This window comes from Liolophura sinensis, chromosome 1 (genome assembly GCF_032854445.1).
Source record: "Liolophura sinensis isolate JHLJ2023 chromosome 1, CUHK_Ljap_v2, whole genome shotgun sequence".
Lineage (NCBI taxonomy): Eukaryota > Metazoa > Mollusca > Polyplacophora > Chitonida > Chitonidae > Liolophura > Liolophura sinensis.
In genome coordinates this window covers 40,278,697-40,304,732 of record NC_088295.1, presented here as the reverse complement: position 1 = coordinate 40,304,732, position 26,036 = coordinate 40,278,697, and the positions used below count along the sequence as shown (strand labels likewise).

General features: G+C 42.1%; 1 protein-coding gene across 1 annotated transcript; it reads left to right on the top strand.

Annotated features, from left to right (window-relative positions):
- Window positions 1–25: 25 nt before the first annotated feature.
- On the top strand, window positions 26–20,677 carry LOC135482222 (ketimine reductase mu-crystallin-like). The gene is made up of 12 exons (XM_064762100.1): window positions 26–192; window positions 690–834; window positions 1,055–1,166; window positions 1,423–1,640; window positions 7,107–7,226; window positions 7,666–7,767; window positions 8,062–8,242; window positions 8,977–9,098; window positions 10,504–10,588; window positions 10,796–15,539; window positions 16,502–16,738; window positions 17,629–20,677. The coding sequence occupies exons 1-10, from the start codon at window positions 26–28 to the stop codon at window positions 10,864–10,866; spliced, it is 1,323 nt and encodes a 440-aa protein (XP_064618170.1). The 3' UTR covers window positions 10,867–15,539; window positions 16,502–16,738; window positions 17,629–20,677.
- The last annotated feature ends 5,359 nt before the right edge of the window (window positions 20,678–26,036 follow it).

Here is a 26,036-nt window from a genome sequence, read left to right as displayed (position 1 = left end):
AGATCCGACTGAACTCGATATAAAGATGGCAGGTGAACTGTTGTTCTTCTCAGCTGACGACGTCAGGGCTGTGCTAATATATGATGATCTAATCCCTGCCATGGAGACGGCGCTCGCTCGATTCTCGGATCGTGAGAAGGGGGGCGTGGTTCAGCCCGTGCGGTCTACAACCAGGGTTAATAAATACAACGGGTGAGAATTTCAATAGGTGCACTACAATATTTTCATCGACATTTAATTTTAGTAAAAGGACTTTAAGTTACATGCACGTATTGACTTAAGTCAGCAATTGGAAATTGGTCCTGTTTTAATCCTTTACATTCACAAATCAATAAATTTTATGGTCTCCAGCCTACTCGCTGAAGACCGTGACTGGATTTGAGGCACCACCGCCAGTCCATAATTAAGTATTATGTGACCTGAATGTACTTTTGCTCTTAATTAAGCTCGCATTTAAGTGTAATTTAATTATTTTCTGAATTACTTTTTATTTTTGTTAATTTAATTAATTGGATGTTTTATGAGCCTTACTTTAAATCACCGCTTATTATGCACAGAATAGGAAGGATGTGGCTTTAGACCCTATTCAGTTGATATATGTATTTATAGTGATAAACCATAATTTCTCTTGTTCATTTTCACAAAATTGCTTATTTCTGATTTTTTTTTTTTTTTTTTTGTTCTTTCAGGGTTTTTTTGGTGATGCCAGCATACAGTGAAAAGGACAATGCTCTGGCCACAAAAGTTGTGTCTTTTTACCCGGAAAACAAGGCTGTCCCCACTCATCATGCTTTAATTGTACTACTGGAACCTACAACTGGTGTCCCTAAAGCTGTAAATAAATTAATTCTGGGTATGGTTGTGCATCAAAACTACATGCATGTAAAATAGCCTATTAAACATCCAGGTATTGATTGTGAGTTGTTAAAACCTTGGCAGTTATTGAACCAACACTTGACGTCAGTAATTAATACTTTTCAGTTTATTTGGTGGAAAAGGGTCTGGTTTAAATGTCATTTTTTGTATTTCATAATATTTTGCTGTTTTGTTTAAGGTGATGGATGGTGAAATTATTACAGCTATGAGGACTGCAGCAGCCTCTGCAGCTGTTACCAAAGGTGATGTCAGCTGTTTGCAGCATTGGTCCTTGTCATTTCAGCCCAGGTGTTATTTCAGTTGAGCAGTAAACTATTTTTAGTGTGCTTGTGGAATGAGGGCTTACAAGTTTTATTCCTTTAAAAACATTACTGAGGAGGAATGCAATGCTAAAATGCATGCTGCCAATACATGTACATGTTCTGCAAGAAAATACCCCAGATATATTAAAAGACGACTTAATTTTTCTTCAGTTATTGAACTGATTAGTCTGTAAAACTGCTCTTCCACATTACTATTTATTGAATTCATTGGTGTTTACCACAGCACTCAAGAAACTGAGTAACCCCTACCTGGCCCCCCCTTACCCAGATCCTAGCTATATTGGGAATTGGTGTTCAGGGCCTCTCCTGACTACAATAGGGTTGGGTGTTCAGGGTTGCTCTCTTATCCTGACTACAGCAGGGATGGCTGTTCAGCGCCTTCCCTTTTATCCTGCTACAGCAAAGTTGGGTGTTCAGGGCAACTGTCTTATCCTCACTACTGTAGGGTTGGGTGTTCTGGGCCTCCCCTTTTATCCTGACTAAACTAGGGTTGGGTGTTCAGGGTAACTCTCTTATCCTGACTACAGTAGGGTTGGGTGCTCAGGGTCTCCCCTCTTATCCTGACTGCAGTAGGGTTGGGAGTTCAGGGCCTCCCCTCTTATACTGACTTTAGAAGGGTTGAGTGTTCAGGGCCTCCCCTCTTATGCTGACTTTAGAAGGGTTGAGTGTTCTGGGCCTCCCCTCAGATCCTGTCTACAGTAGGGTTGGGTGTTCAGGGCCTCTCCTCAGATTCTGACTACAGTAGGGTTGGGTGTTCTCAGCCTTCCCTCTTATCCTGACTACAGTAGGATTAGGTGTTCTGGTCCTCCCCTCAGATCTCTTGTCCTATCTACAGTAGCTTTAGGTGTTCAGGGCCTCCCCTCAGATTCTGACTGCAGTAGGGTTGAGTGTTCTGGGTCTTCCCTCTTATCCTGACTACAGTAGGGTTGGGTGTTTGGGGCCCCCTCTCAGATCCTGACTGCAGTAGGGTTGGGTGTTCAGGGCCTCCCCTCAGATCCTGACTACGGTAGGGTTGGGTGTTCAGGGCCTCCCCTCAGATCCTGACAACAGTAGGGTTGAGTGTTCAGGGCCTCCCTAAGATTCTGACTACAGTAGGGTTGGGTGTTCAGGGCCTCCCCTCAGATCCTGACAACAGTAGGGTTGAGTGTTGAGGGCCTCCCCTCAGATTCTGACTGCAGTAGGGTTGGGTGTTCAGGGCCTCCCCTCAGATCCTGACTACAGTAGGGTTGAGTGTTCAGGGCCTCCCCTCAGATCCTGACTACAGTAGGGTTGAGTGTTCAGGGCCTCCCTAAGATTCTGACTACAGTAGGGTTGGGTGTTCAGGGCCTCCTCTCAGATCCTGACTACAGTAGGTTTGGGTGTTCAGGGCCTCCCCTCTTATCCTGCCTACATTAGGGTTGAGTGTTCAGGGCCTCCCTTAGATTCTGACTGCAGTAGGGTTGGGTGTTGTGGGCCTCCCCTCAGATCCTGCCTACAGTAGTGGTGGGTGTTCAGGGCCTCCCCTCAGATCCTGTCTACAGTAAGGTTGGGTGTTCAGGGCCTCCCCTCAGATCCTGACTGCAGTAGGGTTGGGTGTTCAGGGCCTCCCCTTAGATCCTGACTGCAGTAGGGTTGGGTGTTCAGGGCCTCCCTCAGATTCTGACTGCAGTAGGGTGGGGTGTTCAGGATCTCCTGTCTACAGTAGGGGTAGGTGTTCAGGGCCATCCCTCAGATCCTGACTGCATTAGGGTCAGGTGTTCAGGGCCTCCCTTAAGATCCTGACTACAGTAGGGTGGGGTGTTTGGGGCCTTCTTCAGATTCTGATTGCAATGGGGTTGGGTGTTCAGGGTCTCCTGTCTACAGTAGGGGTAGGTGTTCAGGGCCATCCCTCAGATCCTGACTGCATTAGGGTTAGGTGTTCAGGGCCTCCCTGAGATTCTGATTGCAGTGGGGTTGGGTGTTCAGGGTCTCCTGTCTACAGTAGGGGTAGGTGTTCAGGGCCATCCCTCAGATCCTGACTGTAGTAGGGGTAGGTGTTCAGGGCCTCCCTTCAGATCGTGACTACAGTAGGTTTGGGTGTTCAGGGCCTCCCTTAGATTCTGATTGCAGTGGGATTGGGTGTTCAGGGTCTCCTGTCTACAGTAGGGGTAGGTGTTCAGGGCCATCCCTCAGATCCTGACTGCATTAGGGTCAGGTGTTCAGGGCCTCCCTGAGATTCTGATTGCAATGGGGTTGGGTGTTCAGGGTCTCCTGTCTACAGTAGGGGTAGGTGTTCAGGGCCATCCCTCAGATCCTGACTGCATTAGGGTCAGGTGTTCAGGGCCTCCCTTCAGATCCTGACTACAGTAGGGTCAGGTGTTCAGGGCCTCCCCTCAGATTCTGACTGCAGTAGGGTTGAGTGTTCTGGGTCTTCCCTCTTATCCTGACTACAGTAGGGTTGGGTGTTTGGGGCCCCCTCTCAGATCCTGACTGCAGTAGGGTTGGGTGTTCAGGGCCTCCCCTCAGATCCTGACTACGGTAGGGTTGGGTGTTCAGGGCCTCCCCTCAGATCCTGACAACAGTAGGGTTGAGTGTTCAGGGCCTCCCTCAGATTCTGACTGCAGTAGGGTTGGGTGTTTAGGGCCTCCCCTCTTATCCTGCCTACATTAGGGTTGAGTGTTCAGGGCCTCCCTAAGATTCTGACTGCAGTAGGGTTGGGTGTTGTGGGCCTCCCCTCAGATCCTGCCTACAGTAGTGGTGGGTTTTCAGGGCCTCCCCTCAGATCCTGTCTACAGTAAGGTTGGGTGTTCAGGGCCTCCCCTCAGATCCTGACTGCAGTAGGGTTGGGTGTTCAGGGCCTCCCCTCAGATCCTGACTACAGTAGGGTTGGGTGTTCAGGGCCTCCCTCAGATTCTGACTACAGTAGGGTGGGGTGTTCAGGATCTCCTGTCTACAGTAGGGGTAGGTGTTCAGGGTCATCCCTCAGATCCTGACTGCATTAGGGTCAGGTGTTCAGGGCCTCCCTTAAGATCCTTATTACACTTGGGTGGGGTGTTCGGGGCCTTCTTCAGATTCTGATTGCAATGAGGTTGGGTGTTCAGGGCCTCCTGTCTACAGTAGGGGTAGGTGTTCAGGGCCATCCCTCAGATCCTGACTGCATTAGGGTTAGGTGTTCAGGGCCTCCCTGAGATTCTGATTGCAGTGGGGTGGGGTGTTCAGGGTCTCCTGTCTACAGTAGGGGTAGGTGGTCAGGGCCATCCCTCAGATCCTGACTGTAGTAGGGTTAGGTGTTCAGGGCCTCCCTTCAGATCATGACTACAGTAGGTTTGGGTGTTCAAGGCAACCCTTAGATTCTGATTGCAGTGGGGTTGGGTGTTCAGGGTCTCCTGTCTACAGTAGGGGTAGATGTTCAGGGCCATCCCTCAGATCCTGACTGCAGCAGGGTTGAGTGTTCAGGGCCTCCCTGAGATTCTGATTGCAATGGGGTTGGGTGTTCAGGGTCTCCTGTCTACAGTAGGGGTAGGTGTTCAGGGCCATCCCTCAGATCCTGACTGCATTAGGGTCAGGTGTTCAGGGCCTCCGCTCAGATTCTGACTACAGTAGGGTTGGGTGTTTGGGGCCCCCTCTCAGATCCTGACTGCAGTAGGGTTGGGTGTTTGGGGCCTCCCCTCAGATCCTGACTACGGTAGGGTTGGGTGTTCAGGGCCTCCCCTCAGATCCTGACAACAGTAGGGTTGATTTTTCAGGGCCTCCCTCAGATTCTGACTGCAGTAGGGTTGGGTGTTTAGGGCCTCCCCTCTTATCCTGCCTACATTAGGGTTGAGTGTTCAGGGCCTCCCTAAGATTCTGACTGCAGTAGGGTTGGGTGTTGTGGGCCTCCCCTCAGATCCTGCCTACAGTAGTGGTGGGTGTTCAGGGCCTCCCCTCAGATCCTGTCTACAGTAAGGTTGGGTGTTCAGGGCCTCCCCTCAGATCCTGACTGCAGTAAGGTTGGGTGTTCAGGGCCTCCCTTAAGATCCTGACTACAGTAGGGTTGAGTGTTCAGGGCCTCCCTCAGATTCTGACTGCAGTAGGGTGGGGTGTTCAGGATCTCCTGTCTACAGTAGGGGTAGGTGTTCAGGGTCATCCCTCAGATCCTGACTGCATTAGGGTCAGGTGTTCAGGGCCTCCCTTAAGATCCTGATTACAGTAGGGGTGGGTGTTCGAGGCCTTCTTCAGATTCTGATTGCAATGGGGTTGGGTGTTCAGGGCCTCCTGTCAACAGTAGGGGTAGGTGTTCAGGGCCATCCCTCAGATCCTGACTGCATTAGGGTCAGGTGTTCAGGGCCTCCCTGAGATTCTGATTGCAATGGGGTCAGGTGTTCAGGGCCTCCCTTAAGATCCTGATTACAGTAGGGTGGGGTGTTCGGGGCCTTCTTCAGATTCTGATTGCAATGGGGTTGGGTGTTCAGGGCCTCCTGTCTACAGTAGGGGTAGGTGTTCAGGGCCATCCCTCAGATCCTGACTGCATTAGGGTCAGGTGTTCAGGGCCTCCCTTAAGATCCTGATTACAGTAGGGTTGAGTGTTCGGGGCCTTCTTCAGATTCTGATTGCAATGGGGTTGGGTGTTCAGGGTCTCCTGTCTACAGTAGGGGTAGGTGTTCAGGGCCATCCCTCAGATCCTGACTGCATTAGGGTCAGGTGTTCAGGCCTCCCTGAGATTCTGATTGCAATGGGGTCAACTGTTCAGGGCCTCCCTTAAGATCCTGATTACAGTAGGGTGGGGTGTTCGGGGCCTTCTTCAGATTCTGATTGCAGTAGGGTGGGGTGTTCAGGGCCTCCTGTCTACAGTAGGGGTAGGTGTTCAGGGCCATCCCTCAGATCCTGACTGCATTAGGGTCAGGTGTTCAGGGCCTCCCTTAAGATCCTGATTACAGTAGGGTGGAGTGTTCGGGGCCTTCTTCAGATTCTGATTGCAATGGGGTTGGGTGTTCAGGGCCTCCTGTCTACAGTAGGGGTAGGTGTTCAGGGCCATCCCTCAGATCCTGACTGCATTAGGGTTAGGTGTTCAGGGCCTCCCTTCAGATCCTGTCTACAGTAGGGGTAGGTGTTCAGGGCCATCCCTCAGATCCTGACTGTAGTAGGGTTAGGTGTTCAGGGCCTCCCTTCAGATCGTGACTACAGTAGGTTTGGGTGTTCAAGGCCTCCCTTAGATTCTGATTGCAGTGGTGTTGGGTGTTCAGGGTCTCCTGTCTACAGTAGGGGTAGATGTTCAGGGCCATCCCTCAGATCCTGACTGCAGCAGGGTTGAGTGTTCAGGGCCTCCCTGAGATTCTGATTGCAATGGGGTTGGGATTTCAGGGTCTCCTGTCTACAGTAGGGGTAGGTGTTCAGGGCCATCCCTCAGATCCTGACTGCATTAGGGTCAGGTGTTCAGGGCCTCCCCTCAGATTCTGACTGCAGTAGGGTTGAGTGTTCTGGGTCTTCCCTCTTATCCTGACTACAGTAGGGTTGAGTGTTCAGGGCCTGCCTCAGATTCTGACTGCAGTAAGGTGGGGTGTTCAGGATCTCCTGTCTACAGTAGGGGTAGGTGTTCAGGGTCATCCCTCAGATCCTGACTGCAGTAGGGTTGGGTGTTCAGGGCCTCCCCTCAGATCCTGACTACAGTAGGGTTGAGTGTTCAGGGCCTCCCTCAGATTCTGACTACAGTAGGGTGGGGTGTGGTAGGCCTCCCCTCTTATCCTGGCTACAGTAGGCTTGGGTGTTCAAGGCCTCCCCTCTTATCCTGCCTACATTAGGGTTGGGTGTTCAGGGCCCCCTCTTAGATCCTGACTGCTGTAAGGTTCGGTGTTCAAGGCCTCCCCTCAGATTCTGACTACAGTAGGGTTGGGTGTTCAGGGCTTCCCCTCATATCCTGACTACAGTAGGTTTGGGTGTTCAGGGTCATCCCTCTTATCCTGCCTACATTAGGGTTGGGTGTTCGGGGCCCCCTCTCAGATCCTGACTGCAGTAGGGTTGGGTGTTCAGGGCTTTATTCAGATTCTGATTGCAATGGGGTTGGGTGTTCAGGATCTCCTGTCTACAGTAGGGGTAGGTGTTCAGGGCCATCCCTCAGATCCTGACTGCAGTAGGGTTGGGTGTTCAGGGCCTCCCCTTAGATCCTGACTGCAGTAGGGTTGGGTGTTCAGGGCCTCCCTTAGATTCTGATTGCAGTGGGGTTGGGTGTTCAGGGTCTCCTGTCTACAGTAGGGGTAGGTGTTCAGGGCCATCCCTCAGATCCTGACTGCAGCAGGGTTGAGTGTTGAGAGCCTACCCTATTATCCTGACTACAGTAGGTGTGGGTGTTAAGGGCCTCCCCTATTACCCTTACTACAGGAGGGTTAGTGTTTGGAAGGTAATGTCATAACGTATTGCAAAAATGCCCAAAAGTAATATTTTATTACCTTTATTAGCCTCAAAATCGACTTTTGTGTATGTGAATAGGTAGGGAAAATGCAGTAACTGTATCTCCGCCAAAATCTGCTTTCAGGCTCTGTGTAAGCCGTCGCCTCATATCCTGGCTATTGTAGGAGCTGGAGTTCAGGGTCATTCCCACTACCACTCTCTCAGCTCAATCTACAATTTTACTGAGGTAAGTTTATATTCTGCATCCTTTCATCATGGTACTCATCATCATTGGTACCGTGTTCATGAATTTACAGTGAATGATCTAAAGTTTCGCCCAAGATTAAATTTTACATTTTGCCTAATTCTGAGAGGTCTATTGATCTTAGAAAGGTGTGTTGAGATTTGTTTGATAGGTAGGATGATATCCTGCTGTGAAATGTAAGTTTCAGCACCAAAAGTAATATTTCAAGACATTTATTTGCCTGTTCATGGTAAAAATAAGACATCCAGCTCAGATGAACTTACTTAAATATTGAAGGTACGTATTGCAAGCAGAACACTGGAGAGTGCTGAGAAGTTAGTGACTCAAGTGCCCAATGGTAGAGTGTGTGATTCTGTGGAAGAGGCCGTCAAGGGGGCAGACATCATTGTTATGGCAACCTCTGCAATGAAACCATTGCTCAAGGCTGATTGGGTCAAAGCTGGTACTCATATTAATGGTTCGTGTAGTTTCTCATTTCATTTGCATAAAGACTGCTTCGGTGGCCTTATGGCTACAGCATCTGCGTCGATCAAACCTGGTTTGGGTCATATCGAAGACTTTAAAAGTGGTGCAAAAATGGTGCAAAAATGGTGCACAGCACTGATTAGAGCAAAGAAACAAGACTGGTTGGCTTGGTGTCAGTGTAATGTGACTGGACAGGGTGTCCTGTCTAATGTCTTTGGCACAATTCTTCATTGGTGGCAGCACAGCAAGAGATGATTGAATTTTATTGAATGATAATCCCATGAAAGTGAATAAAAATTTCACTTTAAAGAAAAAAATATCTGACAGAAAAAAACACCATGAAAATGTTCTGGATGTGAGCTAGGTTACATTGTTGTAACAACTGATGTACGGTGTTGTGTTTCATGAAGCCTGCATCCATTAGGACCAAATATTATATGTGCGTGTAAACTTTTTTCTCCTTCGATTTGTTTGAAGTTTCTGAAGCCGGACAGGAAAACCTTCTTTGCCATTCTGATAAAATGTATGCATGAACAAACTAACTCTGTCTCGACCGTAAAACTGGCACGGACAACCGTTTGCTGAACATTCTAAATCCATTAATTTATGGTACGCGTTTGCCAATTATGCCCCCTCTCACCAATAATAGAAGCCTTTCTCTGATTTGAAACCCATTGATTTTTTTCAAACAAAATTAAAAGATCAAAAGGTTCTCACTGTTTGTAGCTGTTGGGGCGTGTAAAGCTGACTGGCAGGAGCTTGACCCAGACCTTGTCCGCTCTTCTGTTCTGGTGGTGGACAGTCGCGAAGCAGCCATGGTGGAATCTGGAGATGTCATTCTGAGCAAAGTACAGTGTACATTTACAGCTTCTTGAGTGCTACTTTCATGCAATATATGTCGCGTTTTCGAATCCGTTACCTCTGGGCCATGTGTTTGTTCATCAGAACTGCATATCTTCCTATGACACGAAAATAGATATGTATTATGTGGAATATCCTTTTCTCAAAATTATTTTAAGGACAGTTTATCTCTTTTTATGGCACTTTATATGAACTTATGCTGAATCAGAAAAATGCACTAAGACAAAATGGAAATTTGAATGGTATCGCACACGCCGATTGGTGCGTTTTCTTTTTTAATGCCCCCACCACACTATGTCCTACAACCAGGAAGATGACGGCGCGTCCATCAAAAATGGCATAAGCGCAGATAGTAAGAACTCGTAAACCTGCAGACAACACAGAGGCAACTTTCAATGTCGCGGCTTGTTAATGGTGTCGAGTAAGCGCAGAAACTCTGCTCGGACTTCAGACATGTTCAGAATTGATGTATTATAGCCGTCCTGCGTTTTGATCGAGGTACAATGGACTTGGTTATGGCATAGTTAGAGCGACATTTACGTATGACAGGCTTAACGAACACGTTTTAGTGTCTCCATTGACGAAGCCTCAACTCAGTGACTACTCCAATCGTTAGATCACGGTTTATTGGTAGAAAGATACTCTCCTTGTAGAACATCTGGACTGGATGAAGAAATAATAAAGACATAACGCTGTTTAAGTGTTTTTATTAGTTATAAGGGTTTTTCGCGTGATCTTGCTGAAGACAAACATCCGATTTACGCAGTATGTATGTTCGCAGACTGTCTCTGGGTTTCCAGCGGTTTTCATTACATTAGGTCTAAGACACTGGTGTGAACTCGAGCTGCTGCTGCATACCCACTCCATAAATGTACTTAATTGAATCGAGAGTGATAGGTGGTGTTGAAAAAAAAAAAGAGAAAAAGAACGAATGTTAGGTGTACTACAAACCCAACAAGGACATTGTTTGCTGTAGTTGAAACCCATTTAAGAAAGTCGCTCCTGACTTAAAGGGGAAACGTTAGTAAATTAAGACATAACGTTTGGGGAACAGTTTTGTGTGATATATCTGCGTTTACATTTATTTATGTATTTATTTATTTTATTGTTTTACGTCATACTCAGGGCTATTTCATTTATACTTTCGATGAGGGGAAACCTGTGCGGAAACCCAAGACCTATTTTTACATTCATGCAAGATAAACCGTATAGTGTTAAAGTTATCATTTTCGTGATAGAATTGATTTGATACAGCGATTCGAAATCAGTGCTATCGGAAAAGAAGTATCTTTGAATTAATTCTGAGAAGGCCATTGCACATGCAGTTATGTGTAAGTACAAAGGGCTTGTATATATGTGCGTTTATACATTTTACATATTGGATGATTTCAGGCCGAAATATTCGCTGAAGCTGGTGAATTGTTCCAGGGTTGGAAGAAACCGCAAACTGATCAAACCACCATCTTCAAATCACTAGGTAGGTGACAAGAATTCCTTGTGAACAAATTGCTTTCATAGATATCTGATATCTAATTTATGTCTGTCCAGCTCGCGCTGGCTTCCTCTCCGGTCATAGGTGGGAAGGTTGTTTTGTCTAGGTTGATATATATGATATAAATGTCGCCCTGTGTTAAGGCAGTAAGGTCAACCCTTTCTTTAGGATGGCAAAATTTATCTTTTTCAGGTATTGGTGTTGAAGACACAGTGGCTGCAAAATTGGTATACGACAAGATCCTACAACAAAGGCCGAAATGAAGAAAAACGTTTGTAAAGAAGAAAACGTATATTACCAAATATTTACATACTGAAACTTTAGAAAATATTTTTCCATACTGACGTACGTGTGTATGTTGATTAACTCATTTTGTACACATTAATGTATATTAGGCAGGTAAACAATTTTGACAGGTTTAATATCACTTCATTGATCATTGACTGACGGATCCAAACTAAGTAGGGTGTTACAGCACATAGGTGTTCACTAAAGCACTAAAATGCTAGTGTACAGTAGTTTCACCCTGTGGAACTTGGTCCACCAATAGCACACGGGTTCAAAGATGTGCACCGGTACTCTTTTTTAGCTGCCATGTAAGACTTTGATTCGTATTGTTATCTAAATTGATTTATTTATTTATTAGATTGGTGTTTTACGCCGTACTCAAGAATATTTCACTTATACGACGGCGACCAGCATTATAGTGGGTGGAAACCACAGAGCCCGGGGGAAGCCTGGGGGAAACCCACGACCATCCGCAGGTTGCTGGCAGACCTTCCCACGTACGGCCGGAGAGGAAGCCAGCATGAGCTGGACTTGAACTCACAGCGACCGCATTGGCGAGAGACTCCTGAATCATTGCGCTGCGCTAGCGCGCTAACCAACTGAGCATCTAAATTTGGTGAGGGACAACAAATCAGTACATTTTATTCAGTTATATTTATACACATAACGTCAGCAATCTAGACTGACCTATTCAATCTGATGCTTTTTTTTAGCAGTGCATAAAGAAGCATTTTGCTCAATCTGTCTGCGTAAGGGGCGCGTCTTGTTAGCATATATACAGATTCTTCGAAAACTTCACGATTCAAGTCCCAAGTATAGAGACCTATATGCTCGCGAATTATATTTGGATCTCATTTATACTATTATGGTCTTTATTTCATGGTAACTGTCTGTTCGTTGTTTAATCTGTGTTATATTAATGTTGATTAAACAAATATAACATGTACATACAAAATATAGCCACAACGGATATATGCCTGGCTCAGCTTTACATCCCGTACGTGGGAGGATCTGCCAGCAACCTGCGGATGGTCGTGGATTTCCTCCCAACATAATGCTGGCCGCCGTCGTATAAGTGAAACATTCTTGAATACGGCCTAAAACACCAATCAGATAAATGAAATAACTCAACGTTACATTGATACATACATATGTCAAGTTTAAGAACAATTTTTTTATTTTTCATAGTAGCTTTAAACACACTTGCTTTCATGGGACACTCACCATGACAATCACCAGTAGTTATATGATAGTTTAGCAGAATTTTTAGACGTAAGGAATGAGGTAATTTGTTGCATAATATGCAAAGAATGCAAAGTGCTGTTTGGGGGCTATGGATCAAAAGTGTTTCGAAATGGCATTGAAATCGGCATTTGTACAATGGTGAAAAATTGAACCTCCTTCATTCCCCATTATCAGAAACCATAGTTTCGGTTGTTATCAGTTTGTTAATATGAACGGAACAGCGAAATGGGAGCCATCAAAAGCAAAGTGTCAATATCGCATTTCAGGCATCATCAGTCTGTTCTAAAAGCAAAAGACAGTGTTTATCATTCAAACAGGCTCGCTGAGAGTACAATATGTTTAAAAGATCCTGTAACAGATCATTGTTTTCCAAAGCATTGATTCGCTAGAAAACTGCTGAATCGTCACATGATAAATACATGTGTAAAACATTCTTGATACATGTGGCGAATCATGAAACGCCATTGTCATCTGCCGTTAGGAAAAACCTGCGATGTCTTCGTACAACGATCCTTTGTAGCTCAGAGAATGAAAGAACAAATTTAATTTTATTATTATCCAATTGCATGGTGTTTTAGGCGATACTTAATTATGGTGGGAGGAAAGCGGGCAGGGCCTGGGGGAAACCCACGAAACCCATGGGGAAACCCATCAACACACAGTGTTATGTAAAACTCCGTGCTAATTTGCACAAGAACAAATACAAGCATTTCATGGAGACGAAAATAATAGTAAGCTCAGTGATAGAAAAGGTATGATCAGGACATTGCTAGGACAAAACAAAAGTGTCAAATTCTGGTGAAATAAGCTACATACATGCAGATGAAGGATACGTTTGACTGTAGAATCAGCCTGCTGACAGCTCCTTCATCTTGTCTTTGTAAGCTCTGGTCAGCTATAGAGTGTCTAACCTTTATTCCTCGTTGTCAGCTATGAATGGTCAGTGCGTTATATTACATTATGAATGTCTCAGGCACTATATATCCAGGCGTAGTCACATAAACTTGAACATTGAAAGAACAGTGATTATTTAAGAACGCTGTAGTCGATTCCGTCTTAGAATACTCAGCCAACTCGTGTAATACGATTTCACGATCCGACTCCTCAAGCCTTATAGCCTTTATTTCAAGGAAGAGTTTTTGACGCCACGTACAGTAATATCGCGTACATGTCAGGCGATGTGAAGTTTTGGAGATTTCTCTTCCGAGATCATTGGGATGAGTATGGTGCCTTATTACTTACACGTTATCACTATGGAGGCTGCTGTAAGAAGAGGTATAGTGACAGAGAATGGAAAATAGGGAGTGCGAGAGGACCGTATATATGCGCGCATGTTGATAGCTTATGTTGTGCCCCTGAGAAATTCACAAAGGTCATAGGTTAATGTTGGTTGATTCCTATCATGGCACAAACATGGTTGCTTAGCTGTAATACACATATGGTGCACAGGTTGATGTTTTACGTTGATTCATTGCTTTAGTTATTGCTGAAAGGCAAGTGATCTTCAAGGAACGGTAGCCAAAGATACTCTCGTCATCGACAGCTTATTTTCATCATGGCCCCACTAACAATGAGAGTAAGTGTATTCCCTTCCTAGCGTTTGACAGATAAGTGCATGTCTTAGCCACCCGCCACGACTCGCGCTTCTTCGCTTTTATATTAATGAACTTCCTTCAGATCGATAATTTCCGGTGACCTATCGGATAGAAGCTCAATCCACATTAATCAATCGTTTAATGATATTGATATCGATAACTCATTACATATCCTCGATATATTCTGAATTATAGCAAAAAGATATGAAATTATAATAGAGTGTTTTTTTTTTCATTTTTTTTGTTACTGAATTTTCATAAAACGGAGCGTTCGGTTGATGTTCATAATCTATTTGTGCTAACGTTCATTTGTATTATCTGTACTAACACGAGCACATTTCAGGCATCATCAGTCTGTTCTAAAAGCAAAAGACAGTGTTTATCACGGGATCGCTGAGAGTACAATATGTTTAAAAGATCCTGTAACAGATCATTGTTTTCCAAAGCATTGATTCGCAAGAAAACTGCTGAATCGGAGCGTTCGGTTGATGTTCATATTCTATTTGTGCTAACGTTCATTTGTATTATCTGTACTATATATATGGGTCGCCGTCAGTCGGTAATGGAATATGAATATTGGATTTTTATGCTATCCAATGGGACTTCGGTAGCATACATTTACATGAGAGGAGAAATACACGTCGATTACAAACGTTTATAACGAAACATTCCTCCGTCAGACTGATTATCGTATCCACGATGGAGCCAGTTATCGTATGTTTGGTGCTTCTTACAGGACTGACCCAAGCTCAGTGTAAGTACCGGTACGACAACTTTAATGTCAACAGTGCAATTATCGATCGGTATAGTCAAAAAGACGATAATCTGATGTGTAGCGTAAGGGTTCCTAACAAAACATATCAGATATAGGAAAGAGAAGTTTTGCACATTTTGCCAATGATCTTGTTTAATTGAGGTTAGTTTCAATATATCGAATTAATCGACCTAAACTGATGAATCATTCGCTCTTACATGCTACCAGCTTTATTTACTGTTTAAGACCCTATGCGTCATCTCTTGTATCTTCATTTGGGCATACGTGTTGTTTTGAAAAAGGGTCTTGCGATTATCGACTTGGGACGTCCCTTCATGGGTTATGAATGCCGTACGAATTTCGGAAGTGACACGCTGTGGAAGGTTTCTACTAAAGTTGGAAATTCACTGTTAAATGTCGTTACAGTTGAAGTTATCACCAGTGTCAGATTTACAGTGCACCAAAATGCTCTCGTACAAGCATTTGTTTCTCACATTTTTATGGTAACCATTTATTTTTTTACGGAATAAATACAGCTTTTCGAGTGCCATGTAAAAGAACCCAATTTATGATGGTATTTTAACGGACTATTGCTGAGATTGCTGAAATTAGAGTTGGAAGCAACTGTAACTGTTACGTAGTAATTGATATTTCTTTCCGGAGAAATACCCAATTATTTTGATAAAATTCAAGTTGCGGTCTTACTGGACGGATATAGCTCAGAAATGGCACGCTGGATTTGTATTAAACAGTTGTCTGTTTTTCACTAGCATTTCTATGTACCATGTACCATCGTAAATAAAGTTTATTTCATTCCATGAAGACTTGGAGGAACTTGCTCGAGACAAACCCACACAGCAATCTGGGGTGCAAACGTATGTTTACCAGGGTAATGTGTTCAACGGGAATTCCAGTTTTGCCGTGGATCGAAAGCCCGTCACTGGACTGAACCAAACGTGCAGCTCGACTGCCAAGTCATTTGCACCATGGTGGATGGTGGACCTGCAGGATGCGTATCTTATTAAAGGAGTGACAATTCATCCAAGGCCACAAAGTAATTATCTCTCAACGCATTTTGCTATATTATAGTGAGAGAAATGGTCAGTTAGATGTTTTTGGCCTTGTAAAATGTGGTCAGAGGCTTGAAATTTTGGGTGGCGGTGGTGCATTTTATTCGGTCAAAAAAGCATGTTTGTATGTGACATAGGGGAACAGTGGGTTATCCCAGATACTGCGGTTTCCTTTACCATAAGCTGACTCCCATTGTATAGGTGAAAAATTCTTGAGTCTGGCATAAATAAGTCAAATAAGTAAGTTTTAAAGGAAAAGACCTCTAAACACCAAAGTAGGCATCACGAAATGGACCACTTAAAACTATGCATAGATATATTTTCATTTCTTTGTGAAAAGAGTTAAAGGCTTTCAAATAAATGAATTCTAAAGTGAGCTTTATGGACCATACTAATAGAGTTTAGGAGCTCTGACTTCACGGGAAGTTTTTCCAACCCTAATCACGACACAATGTCGGAAAAACTCTTTTTATCCATGACTAAAAGATTAATGAAATACTGTTCCTTCCTTTTGATGAACATCAGGAAAAAAAATGATGTTACGTCAGAGTCCCTACTTAACGGCAATATGACTCGTAAAGCCCACCATAGTGTTCAAATATTTGAATGCCTTTCAAATCTCTGAAAAAAAATAGATAAAAGGATATTTACGTGTAGTTTTCAGTTGTCTATGTGATCAACTTCATATTTTAGCTTTATTTTACTTCAAGGTTTGTTCACACTTGATATTTATTTTAGCACAGTATACTGTTCTAATTATCCAGGCTGTGCGATTTTCAACTTCACAATATCTGTGTCAAATTCCCTTGCGTAATGCAAGTAAGACTGTATGTTTTCTTATGGCCAGCAAACGTAAATCAACGTACTTCATATGGTCTATGGAGGATCTAATACAAAGAGGAGTTTTGGTTTCGCATGATATAGACCTACTGTTCTGTTTATACAGGTTGTGTGATTTTTAACTTCACAATATCAGTGTCACTATTTTGGGATGATTCCACGGACCAAATGGTAAATCCGACTCGTTGCTATGCAAGCGAAGATCGTCTACAGAACGGCACACAAACAGTTCTTTCTTGTGTTAAACCACTGATGTCTAGATACCTGAAAATCAGTATGTTCCCAAAGAGGAAGCCAAAGTCCCTGTGTCTTTGTGAACTGGAGGTGTTTGGATTAACAAATGGTAAGTTTGTGTTATTGTGACATTTATACAAAATTAATTCCTTTTGTTTGCGCAGTGAAAAATCGTAAAATTTGCCGCATCGAAACAGTTGATATAAATTGAGTGTGCTGTGGAAGTTGTACATTAAAGCTCTGTTGATAGACGGGAAAATAACGATGTTGGATCCACGCAATTGTTGTTTTGTTATATCGAATCACACAGGCTAATCATTACCTTGAATTTGACATCGTCTCAATTCCCGCTCTGTCTCAAAATGACTGAAGCAGACGACACGCGTAACGCGGAAAGGACGAGACAACTCAAGTCGCAACCTAAAATAAATGTGATGAAGCACGATTTAATGAGCTACGTTGCATTTGCCGCACAAAGTCGTTAACAGGTGCAACTTGCGTAATTGACAGACCTCATTTGGCGTTGTCGTACATTCACTGAGCGCAGAGTGATTTCACCTTGTTTACTGAGCGATTGCCCTTAGTTAAGACAGCCGCTAGAGCATGGTTTGAGTCAGTCCACACTGCGCCTTCTAAGAGAACACATTTGCGCCCAAGATTCCAAAATTAATAAAATGTGTGTGTTATATTTGACGGAATAATCTGCTGCAATAACAGAATACATTCTAGCAGTAGCATCACTCATATAACAGACTTTCTGCTAAATTTAACGGATGATATTTTGAGAGTTAACGTACACGATGACCATCTGTTAACATTATCATGCATGGTTTAGCCAGATAAAGTTAATTAATGGCTTTTTGTTGCAATGACTTTTTGGGGTGGTGTATCCATTGGGGATATGATATCCATTCGGGTAAGAAAGTTACAAGGTCTTTTTTATTGGATAACACATCTTAATAACATTTCAGTGCCCACTCTGCTGTTTTGTTTTCGCAGAGAGATTCTTCCTGTATCAGTCGAGACTAGGAAAGAGATCCACAAGCCGTTACATACAAACCTTGAAGGTTCCGGACAGTGTGGTTTGTTCCGCGTATTGTAGGCATCACGTGGATTGTACCTCTTTCAACATGGCGACAGAGAGCGGAGTTTGCGAGCTGATCGCTGACCCTTTGGACAATCTGCATGGGAATGAGGTGTCAGAACCCGGATGGACGCGATATATATTACACTAGATATCAGCAAAACTGGGAAGCATTATATGCGGACGTAAATTCAAAATTTGTTGCAACACAATGCATTACTGGATGGGCATAAAAAAATGGACCGTACTTTGACACTCAAAATCTCCGAAACCGTCTTACCTCACTTTTTTCCAACAGTCCTTGCGTGCTTCAACCTTCTCCCTCATAAACCTTCTCGCTCAGAGAATTCCATACAGAGTAGTCCATGGGACTGCAGTCGGGGATCTGCGGTGTCCACTCGGCCTTAGTTATGAATGAAGGAGTCACTCCCTCAAGATGCTGCTGTGTTGCACGGCTGGCAGTTTGAAAGGGTTTGAACAAATGACAATGGAGCAATGCAGCATCTTCTAAGCCCATTTTTTATGCCCACCCGATAGATAGTTTAGAAAATAATGGCACGGAAATAAGGATATGGTTTGCCAGCAAATAATATAAGCACATGTATATTTTCACCCATACAATGCTTGCAGATTGTGAATGATTTTTTTAAACTTATGGGTATCGTTTACATTATATGCATGGCTACTCTGTTTTTTGTTAAATTCTCCCTAGGAGAATGATGTGAACTTTGACCAGAGGTTTTATGAAGCAACCTGGTGACGACACTGGGATTAAGTTTTTACTTAAGTCAACATTTATAACTTATAATAAGCTATTTATTCTTGGATTCTAGGAGCTAAAGTTGTAAACACGTAATCAGTGGGATGTGAAGACATACCTATTTCATCTTTATCGTTAAGCATATCGGGAAAATTTTTAAAATTTACTTTAGGCTGTCAAATTTGGAAATTTTCTCGGTCTAACGTATGGCAATGTGTCTACAATTTTATGACGTGTTTTCGTGAATTATCTCATATTCTTGGAATATTTACCGCGTTAACTTTTATTCAGAACCGGATTTCAGAAGACGCTAATATAGTTATAAAAATTAAGTGATCATTAACAAGAGTGGTTTCTGGTATTGATTTAAATAAAAATGTAGTCGATATGTAGTATTTATATTATTGTCTCTCTTTTCATGAGCTCAGAATTTCTAACCTAAAAGCACCCAACGCTCACATTAAAATGAAATGTTGTTAAGATCATTTCACTACGAGCTCATTGACCACGCCTTACCGGGCGAAGCAGAAATAGCCCTTGATTTCACGATGTGTTCTATAATACATGCTGTTCAAGAAACATATCCGAATAGCAAGCAAATTTCGCAGTTTATGCCCTCAACCAGTAAAACGTGTAAGGCAGCTCCCAATTGGGCCAGATGGTCGTCTTGTGCAAGCAAAGGATCCACCTGTACATGATCTGGCTCAATTGGAATCCGCCTTGCACGAGGAATGGCAGCGGTTTCCTCTGCAGAGTATCAGGAGGCTGACAGGTGGTATAATGAGAAGGGTTCAGACTGTCATCGAGGCTCACGGCGGATACACCCGATAATGACGTAAAAGGCTTTAAGAGATACCAAATGACGTTTTCATTGAGTAATTTCAACCACTGCTTCAAAACTGCTCTCTTTAGAACCATACTTGTAAAGCCAGTGTTTCACATTAAAACCAGTGATGATAGAAATACACGTGTGTTATCATTAAAACACAAGGATTCCAATCATTTTGTCGTGTTTCATTAGCCAAAAGGTCACATGGTTCGTGACCAATCACATTTTACACTCTTTTGATACAGAAAAACATTAATCGCATATGTACATGCGAGAAGTGTGCAGTTTCCAGTGATGCTGAAAAGGCACAATTTATAACAATCAAATCCAGCACGTAGTCCAATGAGGCAAGAAAAAGGCTGATAGTATTTCAGATAGACTTTCAATGCAACTGTTCATATAAACATAGCGGGGATTATAAGGCTGTGTCGTGTACATACAGTTCCTATATAGCCCCAAGTTAAACGGAGTAAGATGCATGCTTATAAAGCGCGTAGCGCCGTGGATTTTTCACGCTATGATTATATGTTGTAATTAATGGTTGAACAAAATTTAAGGCACTTTCAATAGAGAGACTTGATAGTGTAGCCTTGACTTAGAAGTTTTAACCAGTGTTTTTATTACGTAGATTGAAATCGTCAATGTTTGTACACGCTATAGAAAGATTTGTACACACCTTATGCTGGGCTTTCTGTGATGTTTTCTGCCATTAATAAATCGATAGTTAACAATATCGAAATTAAAGTCATGGATTAAATCTCGATGAAAGATCTTCGTGTAGAGGATCGAGAAGTCTCATGTGGAGATGTCCTGCCAATGTCTTTGAATTGTCTGGTATCCACATGCATTGTATATTTTTAGGATAGCTGAAAAGCATTTTTCCAAAACTGTTTTAACTTCCTGTAGAGTTTTTGTTCACAATGTGGACATTTTCATTTTGTTGTGCATTTTCAGGTTTCAGATATAAATCTTGCCTGACATGCATGGTGTTGTTAGCATGTCTGCTATCCTGTATATTGGTGGTGAGTCTTCATGATTGGGTTTAAGTGAAATACCTGATCTTTCAGAATGTTGTCGAAGTTGCTCCCAGCTGAAGAGCGCGAGTAGTATTTTGGCCTAGATTTTTTTTCTGTCTATTTTTAACCCTTCTACAAGTACTTTGTAATAATAGTTTATGCAAAAGAATGTGTAAATATGGTTATTTTGTCTGCCGAAACAACGTACGTCGTATTTGTCTGTTATTTGTCTTAGCTGGTGGATGGTTTCTTTCACCTTTACGAGGTTAAGTCAGGTTTCGAGGAAAGATGTTGTAATTTCTTCTCCTTTAGCCCAATTGATGATGTATTTTCCAATGCTATGAAACAATAAAAAGTAACAACGTGGACAGGAGTTTATGTTTTGAATTTTCTGAATGTTCTGGGCATGAATCTGGCCTCTACATATATATCCTTTTGGTGCGCATGTGAAGTAATCTTCCTAGGCTCTCTATTCTTGGGACCCTTCATCAGCAATAGTTTGATATGGGTAATATATGTCAAATACATCCTAGTCGCGTTTTATTTCAAGAAAGATCAATGAGTGGTAAGGTCATCTTCACAAAGTCTATACATATTACACTGCACGTCAACATCTTCCTTGTCGGACTCTTGAGATTCAGTCATAGTCAAGCGGCTTTGTGCGCCAATGGAAGACAAAAGCCAGCTAATGGATATTGGGTTCTTTCGTCCATAACCTCGAGTTAGGCCTAAGCTGAACCGAAGACGGAAGGAAGATTTTGTTTGTAATCAACAACACAACTCAAGCAAAAGAGTACATAAAACTACTAAGGCATTCTTTTGTAATGAAGTATGTCAGATGCGGAGATTGAAAACACTTGTGCGCCATCTGCCATAAATCCGACTATAATATGTACTGGTATTATACTAGATAATTTATTATTTTCATCAGGTGTTTGAAAGAGAAGAAACGAAAGTATTATGTTCAGGCTCTGTAGAAAGGCTGAATGCCTTCATTGAAAGTAATCAATTATGCACTGCATGAAAACATTGTTAACACGTTTGGTCCTACCTTTCGACATGACAAGATACACCCAAAAATATGGATGGGTTAAATTTTACAGAAACACTGTTGTCCGAGTGATGCTAGAATGTACTCTGCTATTACAGCAGATTATTGTAACATGAAGATTTTATTAGACTAACAGAATGTTATGTTGTATGTGACAAAATACATTCTAGCATCGCTAAGAAAAAACCACTTTGTTAAAATTAACAAATTAATTTTGGAGTTTAAGCTGCCACTGAAATCAACGAATCGAGCACCTTGAATTTATTCTATATATTGGTAACATGTTGTAAATTCAAAGCTTCCGGGTTATTTTTTTTTTTATTTTTTTTTTTTGGCTGGACAAAAATTTCCTTAAGTTGGCTGTCGTAAATTCGGAATAAAAATCTGACTATCAGGAAAGGGCCTACAATGATAAAACTGTTAAGCTAGAGGAGGCCAATAATGAGCATAACGTCATCCTGGGACGACCATATCAAAAGCCAACGTCTCCTCAATTACAAGACTCTAGCACCTCTAGGATTAGTGCACCTGAATACTAAGTCAATGGTTAAGAAGCTAGTGCTTGCCCATAATCTTGCAACGCCTGGAGTGGGTTCATGTGATATTATGCTCGGCTTCCCATCTCATCCCAAATGTATCCAACTGAGGGCTCAAGAATGGGAACCTGAGAGTCAGTGGCTGCTGTTTGGTGTGTAACGTTTTCCTGGTGGAATATCTTTCTGAGAGTGAAAGAAAGTCTGAAAGGTGGAGAAAACATTAAAATTATATAAAGCTCAGATGACAGAGTGCGAAAACATAGCTGTATATGTGATCTTCAATACTTTTGTCGACTTTCCCTAAAGAGAAAAAGACACTTGAAAATATTGTCTTTTGGGTATTTGGGACCATCTCTTGGTATATATTGTGTTTGTGTGATAATGTGATAAATGAAATGAAAATAAATGAAAGAAATATGTTTAACCTGGATCATATTTATATTTTTAATATAATCCTAAATATTATCATAATTCAAATTAAATGCATGTGTTTGGATATAAATACCAATTTACATTTAAATAGATTTATTAGACATACATCACATCCTTACTTAAAACATTATTATCCAACGACGATCTGTACCAAAAAATTGTGGTCCCAAAGATCCACCATACAAAAATATTTTCAAATATCCTCTGAACACGAATATTCTGCAGCGTTATCTACCTAATTACGAATATTCAACAGTGTTTTCGATCGAAACACGAATATTCTGCAATGTTTTCTGTCTAAACACAAATATTTTACAACGTTTTCTTTCTAAACACAAGTCCTGTAGGGTAAATGTCTTGAACCTGCAACACGTAATAAAAATGCTACACACCCTCTCTGAACACCACTCTAGTGACATGACGTATATGTTTCATTGCTGATACCCATAATGTGTGTTGATGAGTAATATTACAGCAGATATATTATTGACAAGCAGATGTCCAATTCCTTGCAGCAGAGGCATACGTCCCCATGTTAATCCTTTTCACCCCTATCGGTATGAAGATGTTAATGTAAAAAAAAAACTGTGGCTACACTTGCATGCAGTTGGTCACTAGAATTATTTTTACACCTTAGAACATAATATAACGAAATGTGTTTGTAACTTTGTTAAACCAGTATGAAACTGCCGGCCATTCAAGAGGGCAGTAGTGGAGGAGCATTTTTGATCGAGGCAAAGGAGGCGATGCATTGACTTTGATGCATTGACCAGTGTTCAGAGTCTATCCTGCAGTCGCTATCTCGGTAATACACTAACTGCTATGATATAGGCTGGAATGTGATTATTTTACATGATCAGACATGACTGCCCTTTTGGTTCGGTGAGTCTCACAACAGGTTAGTCAATTACAGAGATCACAAGGTTGACGTTGATTTATGCTAGAGAAATTTTAATGCGCGTGTGAACAGAGGTAAATATTCTTTACCGTCAATCCGACACATTTGGGACTGTTGCTCTCCGTAACTCTCGCAACTGTGTCGCTCGATAAGAGCTACCCAACGTTGCAAATACCCTAATTATCTTCATTCAAAACCATTCATTTATCGAAACACTTTGCTCGAAAGGACCTGGTGTGAAAAGGCAGGAAATCTGCCCCAGTGCGAGAAACTTTGCACCTCAAGTAGTGAAACTGACTATAGCTGTGAGTTACTGCCACTGACACACTAGTATGGCTACATCTTTTTTCAGTTCTGTTTTACTCTTCTTTTCCTGTTGTATGGCAACCATGTGACACGTCAAACTCCAAACGTGCACTAAAGCGATGTAGAAGTCATAAAATCGAAAAATTGTAGCCGGCTCCTTTCACACTGAAATAGCTTCTCTTTTGCGTTAGAATTGCGACAATCACTGCGCCACAAACGTAACTTTCTGAAAACTTCTTGAGCTCGCAGTTATGCAACAATCAATTAAACAAATAGATAACAAGTTAATGTTAATGATAGTTTATGGGCCACACCTTATGTCAACCAGGATCATGTATGATTTCGCTACAGTTGCTAAATGTTGCGTAATATCATAGCTTTAATGATCATTCTTATTCATGATAACATTTATTTAATGCAAGACGGCCTTTATCTTTACTCACACTAAAGTATAATTTCCAAAGGAAAAAAAGATCAACATAGATTCGAAGTCTTCCTCGAGATGCACCTGTTTTCAACAGCCACTTTGCTAGACCACTGTACAATGGAGGATCCTGGGATACTACCGCAGAAATACGGAGTTTAGACTTGCCAAAATATGACAAAACTTATCACATTATAAAGTTTATGCTTTACATATGAAGGCATACGTTAACCAAAACGAAACTTTGACAGTACGTCAGTAAACATATTTTCTGGTTAACGTTGCTCCTCATACTGTAAATTAAAAAAAAAAAGACAATGCCCCGTTTGAACGAAAAATTGGCGTTTTAAATGGAGAGTGCGTTTTTTATGCTTTATTATTAAGTGACCATTTATGGCCGTATAACTTTATGCGTGCTTTGATTTATACTTCTGATTTGGAAATTTACACTACTGTGCTGGGATTTTGAAATTTGCACTTTCTTATCTTACCTCTCTCGGGCCGATTCTCCGCCTTACCATACAAGGTCAAGATTCCGTCTTAATTTCGTACTTTTTTTCGTACACAACGTCATTTTGGGAAATGGCCTTGTGATTATTAACCTGGGTAGGTCTATGTAGGTTGACGGAAGTCCGTTTCGACGCATAGATTCAAGTGATTAAGAAATTTATCAAGTATTGGGCGACGGTCGGTTATTTAGTTTGGATACCCCGGTTTTCTCCACCCAGAAACTTGAAATAAATAAGGAAATACGTTCCAGATTACATTTCTATTCTGTAACTAGTGGTAACGATTAATCCACTTAATCCGGGAGACCTGGGAGACTCGGGTCGGGTCATACCAAAGACTTTAAAAATGGTATTTGTTGCTGCATCGCTAGGCGCTCAGCACTGAGAGGTTAGAGCATTATCATTATAATGTGACTGGGTGGGTTGTCATGTCTGCATGTTGTCCTCGGCATGATACTTCAGTGGCAACAGCAATTTGACGGCATGGACTTGTCCTAGTACAAGAGGACACAATATATGTGCACACACTCAATGACTCCTTGTCGTCATATGACTGAAAAGTTATTATGTTCGACGTACAGCCAAAAGCATAAATACTTGAAGTAATTAAGTGTGTGGTAGTTAGGTACATGTAACTTGAACTTCTGAAGTCGGGCTTGACGAGTTGTGATCATGAATAGTTAGAATAAAACCCTAACTGAGGTAAATTTACAGCAAGCCGTATTCCGCAGGTGAGGTGTGGCCATTTTCCAATTATCACTCTGTTGTCGCTGATCTGGTTTTACTCTCTATGCTGTGAGTTTGTATTTTACTTCAAGTCTGACAAGGGTCCGTCAAATGTCAGGTTTTCATTGGTGTCAATAGACATACCAGTTGTTACACTGTGGTCAATCCCTGCCTTCTTTAATCTCATACTGCCACAGACCTGTCCTAGTGTTGTTCGACTTATCCATCATACTTAAGCTATTATTGCAGTATAACAGATGGGTAGGTGCATAAATTTAGACTTTTTAAGCATTTATATGAACAGATAGAATAAAACTATAACTGTGGCATTTTGACAACAGGCCGGATTTCACAGGTTACGTGTTAACTAACTCTCATACTGTTGTCACTGGTCTACTTTCACTTTCGATATACTGTAGTCCTTTGTATTGTATACCTGCGTAAACCAGGAATCAGCTGATGGACTGACAATCCTCGAAGCTTGGTCCTTTTGTATTGTTTTCATGTACACCTGAATGATTATTCAGTGTGATGGCAACACAGCATTTTGAGTAATTGTAGACCAGTGAGGTCTAGTATGTTACAGTTAACGTCAATGCATATTTCTTACCCAATTATATTCCATAGGGAGAGTGTAAGTTGTTATTCATAAGCATGTGCATGAACAATTAGAATGGTACAATTAGCTCTATTAACAAGACACCGGGGTTCACTGGTAACGCGTTACCGTTTACCAAATGTCATACCGTCGTCGCTGCTCTGATTTTCGCTCTCTATGCTGTCTCTTGTATTTGGCACAGCGATATTGTTTTTCATTTCCACCTAATAGGAGAGCA